This window comes from Phytophthora infestans, genomic scaffold (genome assembly GCF_000142945.1).
Source record: "Phytophthora infestans T30-4 supercont1.28 genomic scaffold, whole genome shotgun sequence".
Taxonomy (NCBI): Eukaryota; Oomycota; class Peronosporomycetes; order Peronosporales; family Peronosporaceae; genus Phytophthora; species Phytophthora infestans.
In genome coordinates, this window is record NW_003303731.1 from 1,154,132 (window position 1) to 1,161,091 (window position 6,960).

Sequence of the window (6,960 nt, forward strand, 5' to 3'; positions counted from 1 at the left end):
TCATAGTACTTGAAAATTCAGACGCATCGCCAATCCTTCAAATTCACCCTGTGCTCGAAAAAACTTCCATTCACAACCACAGTGCCACCTCCAATCGAGTCCTTTGTATAGTAGTACGTATCCACTTTAGCCAGAGCCGCCGCGTATTGCGTTTCGATCTGTTGGGCAAAATAATGCGTAGTGAACCGTAAAAGTGTCGCCATCTCTTCATCATAAGCATTTTTCACAAAAACGTCCAATCCGAAACAGCCGATACTGGTATTCATTACTCACTCGGCGATCCTGGGCATACAACGCTTTCACGCACATCGCCATGCTCGAAGATCCACCCAGGCCTTCTTTCAACTTTCCAAAGAAACTCTCCAAACGATTATTGGTATGATTCTTAAAGCGCGGCAGCTTTGCGCGTAAATAGTAAACCCAACGATCTTGGCACGTATCCCAGTTCTTCTGGAAATATTCGTAAAATCCAGTAGGACCCAAACGCTCACAGATTCCTTTGAGAGATGCATGCGCACTCTCGTAAAAATCTTTGCAGACAGCGTATACCATCTTGTGAATGGCTCCGTTGATCTGACTTGCATATTCAGCTGAAACTTTCCCGAATTCTGGCTTCGACCTCATTTCCTTGAGATACTTGATCACGTGGAAGTGACAAATGAGAATTCTGGCGTCTGGAAGATTTGATTCCAACACGCAAATCTCATTCAGGTCCTTATCCAAGACAATGACCCGCGGACACTGGATTCGTGTGGGATGAGACCGCTTGAAGTGATCAATCGCCCTCTCCATGTGCCAATCTCCGTTTGCCTCTATCAGCGAATGATAAACGACTGCATCCTCGCCGAATTCGTTCATTGCCATGAATCTGAGGAGCTGGTAGTTGTATCTAAAAAAAATCATGGATAATCCTGGTTAGAACCCTTGTAATCCTGGATGTTTAAAAAGGACGAACCGATTCGTCTTGTGGCTGCAATCGATTAGCAGAATCTCGCTGAAGCGGCTGTACATACGACGCATATGTGCCGAAGCTAACTAAATAACCCCCGTTTCACCACAGGTCGTCTCCGCAACATACGACACGTTTTCTGGGCTAGCTGCCACGAAAACCGCAATTTCCCGTGCTGTTGCGTCATTATCGTCTGTGCTTGAAACAGACGAAGCATGGCGGCGCACCAGATTGCCCGCGTCGCTCTGGATGACATTCTCGTCATGCTCCAACAAGTAATCATAAATCCTGGATCTTTTTGCGCCAACAGCCAGCATTCCCTCGACCCGAGCACCAACGAGCGGATCCATAACCACGCGAGAAGCAGGATACGTAGCGAAGGCTGCAGGAAAAACTTAATGATTGTGCCCCAAAAAATCATTCTTGACCTGTAATTCTCCACGAGCAAGATTCCACTGTACCACGAAGCGAAACGGGCAATTAGTAAGACGGATATGCTGTCTGGGACGACTTCCTACGCTGCGGGGCTTCCTTTTCTTCCATCCATGAGTGCAAATATACGTCCGCTGGTACGGGTCGTAGCCGTCGGGCACCAACTGGGACTCGTCTTCACCCTTCTTCGTCTTCTTGAGCCTCTTGTTGCGTTCTGCTCTGGACATGGGCTCCTTGACTGGTATTACTTGCAGCGTTGTTGGCAGTAGCCCTAAAAATATTCTTGCCAATCTTCCCAACTGCCGTGATACTTCACCGGCGGGTTCATAGACGTAATTGCAGCGTCATCATCGTCCGCTCCATCGGTTTTCCGAGGGACGCCCAGCCTCTACATATTCCTCCGCCTCTCCACCGCTCGTCTGACCTTCCGATTCATCCATTTCGCCGTCACTGTTGCGATTCTCGACGGTTTTGCTCTCTCCACCTTCCAAAGGGCTATTTCCGACCTGGGGTTCAGTTGGCACCACTTGCCCTCCCCACTGCGTATTGGAAAGGCCCGGGCCTTGGCATCGGGGCAGGAGCCGTCGTTCGCCGGCGCGTCCGCGAGCGCCGGTTGCATTAGCGGTAACCGCGTCCTGGGGCATCTTATTTGGAGGCGGCACAAAATAAAATGAAATGCTTTTGATTCTTTAATTTCGGAAATAGGAGAGCGGTAATGTATTTTATTTTATTCATGGACGAGTAATAGCATGTGTGTTTCCATGTAACTGCCCTTTTTTTTAAGAAAAAAAATTGGCAGACGAGAAATCAATCATTTTTCAATTCGGACAGCGTAAAAAACCTGACAGCCTTGTCCAAAAAACACCATATGGGTTTTTCGGACTCAGCCTGCAAGTTTCCCAGTTTCAGTCATGCCGCAGGAGGAGGAGCGCGCGTCGTCGGTGGCGGCTACAGAGGACGAGGAGACAGAGCTGGAGCAGATAGACGAGCACTCTTCGCTGCGCGAGGGAGCGGCAGGTGACGATCATTCACCACCATCCTCACTCCAGACGCCCGAGAAGCAGAAGTCGAACAAGAGGCTCAAGAAGCTACCGGATGATGACTCGGGTCCTGGTGCTAATGGCGCGCTACGCCAGGGGTCAGCTCCTCGACTGATGTCAATGGAGAGTGCTGGTCTCATTGCTCAGTACGCGGCTGTAGGATTGGTCTACGGCGTCTTGCCCAGCACTATCACTCCCTTCCTGACCTATTATCTCAACATGGAAGGAACAGCCACAACGTCGGCGCGGGCTCTGATTTCAATCCCCTGGAGCTTCAAAGTCTTCATTGGCGTGCTGTCTGATTGCGTCCCCCTCTTCGGGTACAGACGGCGACCGTACATGGTGCTAGGATGGTCCGTGACGGCTCTGTGTCTGCTGGCAATGGCCGCGTCTCCACTGGAAAAACCCTACTTTCCAGACCCAGAGATGCGGAACATTAAACCGACCGATTACTCGCTGGAGATGGTGCAGTCTCTTAATAAGAGCGCGCCCAGCAGTGGAGCCAAGTACATTGTGCTCATGATGTTCGCCACACTGGGATATCTGTTCGCAGACGTGGCTGCTGATGCTGTGGTGGTCGAGTACGCTCAACGTGAACCGGAAGATACCCGCGGACGCACCCAGACCGCGATTTATACCGTGCGGACGCTGTTTAATGTGGTGGCCCAAGCTATCACGGGGTTTGGACTCAGCTCGCCGGATTATGGCGGCAGTTTTGACTTTGGCATTTCTTTCCCGGATACAATGTTGTTGTTGGCAGTGTTTTGTCTGCCTGTGATCCCGACGACGTGGATGTTTGTGCGTGAAGAAGTGGTGAAAGAGCGACCGATGTTCAGAAAGTACATAGGCGAGTTGTGGGGCGCAATTCAGAGTCGTGCTGTGTATCAGGTGATCGCCTACAGTTTCCTGTCTGGAGTGTTTAGCGGGTTCACGTACGTGGCGCAGGATCCGATGACTTCGTACTGGGTGCATGCAACGAGCTTCAACCTGAGCCTCAGCAGCATTTTTGGTAGCTTTGTGACTGTGGTCACGCTCACGTTGACTGGGAAATATGGGCTGCAATGGAACTGGAGGACGATGCAAGTGGTCACTATGTTGAGCGTGCTTACACTGGATTCCATGTGCACAATGCTAGTCACATGGGACGTTGTACGAAAGCAGTGGTTCTGGCTGGGTGTGCCAATTGTAGAGGCTGTGCCGGGAGCGGTGGGGTTCATCATTTCGACGTATGTGGTCGTGGAGCTAGCAGGACATGGCAATGAAGGAGCGATCTATGGTCTTCTGACCACTGTGAGCAACCTGGGTGGGCCTTTTGCTCTCACGCTGACGAAGAATGTGAACGCGGCTTTCAAAGTGTACAACGAAGACATCCTGAACGACACGAACGAGGTACGACGCGACGTGACCATTACTATCCTGATCTCGTACGTGATGAAGCTACTGGCGCTGCTCTTCCTTCCGTTGCTGCCTCGGCAGAAAGCTGAGGCCCAAGCTCTCAAGAGAGCAGGTGGAAGCAGTCGACGTATGGGTGTCTTTACTATATTATATCTGTCTTTTGCGCTCGTGTGGGCGATTTTGACCAACTTGCTGGGCATCTTCGAGAGTACTCGATGCTGGGTCATCACTGGTGGCTGCAAGGAATAATTTAGCTAAACACCCAGGCATGCCATTAAAAGTCTCAGTGGTGAACTGGCAAAAGCGACTTACATACTTGCACCGACTTTTTGGCCTTCTACTAATGAAATTTGCGTATCCTCTCAAATCTTACCAGATACTTTCAGTAAATGTATTGGCTAAACATTTTGCCGATAAACACATGCGATTGGTCGATATGATTTAAATGACGATTCGATCTTTTCACATAGGGTTTCAAGAACGCCAGCAGTGGAGCCTCTGCCGCACTTACTTTCCTTCTCGCTGCGCAGAACAATGGTGGCCGCGTTTCCACAGAAGGCTAAAGCAGGCTTGTGCGCGCTGATCTCATGCTGCTTCCAGCCTGGGTACACACCGGAGCCAACTGACGAATACAGATACGTGATTCAGGAAAAGCCAAAGCGCCGTCCGATCGCTGACGAAGAGGACCCGTCCACCGCCATCCTACCCAACTACCAGGACCCACCTCGATGGATCAAAGACGACTTGGTTGAGGCATGTGTGTCCTGCGGCGTCGAATTCGATCTGCTCAAGCGCAAACACCACTGTCGCGGCTGCGGACTCGTCTACTGCGGTCACTGCACATCCAGTTTCGACCGTGTGGTCAAGTTTGGCTTCGTGGAACCCGTGCGTCTTTGTAACAACTGCGCCAACACCGCCAAGACCGAGAACGTCTTCTACGAGAAGCTCTTGCCGCTGCTGGAGGGTGGAGATGTCTTTAGTAAGTATGGCCTGCTGCGGAAGAGACACGTTGGTCTCAAGTTCGTACGTGCCAAGAACATTTTCCAATACCAGAAATTTGATCCCGAAACGAGAACGTGTGAAGGCGACATCAAGGCCATTCCACTTGACGAGATCACGGACGTCCGCGAGGTGGATGTGGGGCAGGACAACTCTGACGTGGGGATCGTCATCGCTGTGGGTCCACAGGAGCACAGATTTGACGCCACAACGGAACTCAAGAGACAGCAGTGGATGGAGGCAATTGCGGGAGCTCGTCATGTGCGTGGCGCAATGCTGGCAGCAGAACGAGAGAAACGTGCGAAACAGATTGAGAGAGAGAACGACGAGATCCGCCAGATGTCGGAGAACTTGCAAAAGATGGAGGAGCGTCGCGCCATGTTCCAGGAGGATCGTTTGCGCCGCCGGGCCGAGAAGCGCGAGCAGCTACGTGCCAAGTATCACCTCGCAACCGCGGCATCGTAAGCGGTTAACCGCGCGTCCTAGTAACGCACGCGAGTGATCACTGGTCGCTTTCCACTCACTACACGTCATGCTTCGAGAGTAGTTCGTATCTGTCGTGGCCCCCTGCCAAAACCGAGCTGTATAGTCAACACTGCCGCAATTTTTCAATTTATATACGTGAACCATGAGATCGTTTTTTTAAAGGTGCAGATGCTATGATTAGAAAGGTGTTCTGGATGCCACAGAAGGCAAATTGACGTCGTAATGACAATTTCACTGGGGGCAAGTTTAACGTTACTTCTTGCCTTTGGCGTTGGAATCGCGGATGGCGGCTTCGAGGTCATCCCATTTCTCCTTGCTGACTGTGCCAAACATATTGAACTCGCCGGCGTTCGAGACCGTCTCACCTCCATCGAAGCGGATGATCTCGCCATTGAGCCAGCTAGCGTAGTCGCTCGTCATGTAGGACGCCAAGTTTGCGAGTTCGTCCACCTCACCAAAGCGCTTCAGAGGGTTGTTTTGGATCATTACTTCCTCAAAGGCGCCCGACGGGTCCAGTCGGTCGAACGCTCCCTTGGTTTTGATCGGACCCGGGGCGATACCCACAAAACGGATTCCATACTTGCCCCCACTCCACCGCCAATGACTTGATCATTGCCTGAAACACAAACACGCGAATAGATCCTTATTAAAGCATTGCAATACACGAAACACCCACGCGGTTCACGTACGCTGACGCCAGCCTTCGCTGCAGCGGAGGGAACGACGTAGCCGGAGCCCGTCTCGGCGTACGTCGTCGTAATGTTGAGGAATACGCCGCCTTGCTCGTGCTGGATCATGCGTTTGCCTGCGTCCAGCGTCACGTTGGCCGTGCCCTTGAGAACAATATCCACGATGGTGCCGAAACCTTTGGCGTTAAGCCGTTCGAAGGGCGAAATAAAGTTCCCGGCCGCATTGTTGACCACGATCGTGGGTATTCCCGCCTGCTCGTCTAGCTCGTCCAGCGCTTTCTTTACCTGCTCGGGCTCGCGTACGTCTCCCGTGAGCGGAATCACCGCGTTTCCCGTAATTTCCTGGATTTCTTTCGCCGCCACATCCACGACGCCCTTCTTGCGGCTCATTATGGCGACGGTCGCGCCCAGATCTGACAGTTTGGTGGCGATGCCCTTGCCCAACCCGGTGCCGCCGCCTGTTACCAGTGCCACTTTTCCCTTGAAGGTGCCGGGTGGCAGCATGGTGCTCAACACAGGCGACGATCGGGGCTTCGCCGTGCTCTTGGCGCGGGTCCGCAGCACCAGAATCGAGGAGGATACACGCTTGCTAAACATTGATTCGGATCGAGAAATGTGAGACCTTGAATTTGTACAATCCACAAAAATAATTACCCTCGAGTTTTTGACGTGAGACCGACGTGAAGCTCCATCATTTTTCTATTAACAATAATGTTATAAGATTAAAAACATGTATTCTTAAAAGACAACTTTAATTTTTAAATTCCTCATTTTTCAAAAAATAATAGTTTACGAGTTTAAAACATGTTTTTTTAAAGACAGCTATACGACTAAAGTACAGTCGTGCACCTCCAATTCGACAGGGCGGACCATATCAACAGTGCCAGGGCATACAGTGCGCGTCGTAATTATAGCCGCACCTGAAAAATAGAGCTCTTGCGCCAGAAACTGAGACCTGCCTGCAATCGAA

The 6,960-nt window shown here is 51.3% G+C and overlaps 3 protein-coding genes across 3 annotated transcripts; 2 read left to right on the top strand and 1 right to left on the bottom strand.

Moving 5' to 3' along the window:
* Positions 1 to 2,292: 2,292 nt before the first annotated feature.
* PITG_13340 (Folate-Biopterin Transporter (FBT) Family) lies at positions 2,293 to 4,065 on the top strand (the record flags this gene model as incomplete). Its single annotated transcript, XM_002899939.1, has 1 exon — positions 2,293 to 4,065. The coding sequence occupies one exon, from the start codon at positions 2,293 to 2,295 to the stop codon at positions 4,063 to 4,065; it is 1,773 nt and encodes a 590-aa protein (XP_002899985.1).
* A 242-nt stretch (positions 4,066 to 4,307) lies between these two features.
* PITG_13341 (2,4-dienoyl-CoA reductase, mitochondrial precursor) lies at positions 4,308 to 6,592 on the bottom strand (the record flags this gene model as incomplete). The annotated part of the gene is made up of 3 exons (XM_002899941.1): positions 4,308 to 5,076; positions 5,196 to 5,880; positions 5,991 to 6,592. 2 exons carry the CDS (start codon positions 6,585 to 6,587, stop codon positions 5,554 to 5,556), a joined length of 924 nt encoding a protein of 307 aa, XP_002899987.1.
* PITG_13342 (uncharacterized protein) lies at positions 4,351 to 5,280 on the top strand (the record flags this gene model as incomplete). Its single annotated transcript, XM_002899940.1, has 1 exon — positions 4,351 to 5,280. One exon carries the CDS (start codon positions 4,351 to 4,353, stop codon positions 5,278 to 5,280), a length of 930 nt encoding a protein of 309 aa, XP_002899986.1.
* Positions 6,593 to 6,960: the final 368 nt, after the last annotated feature.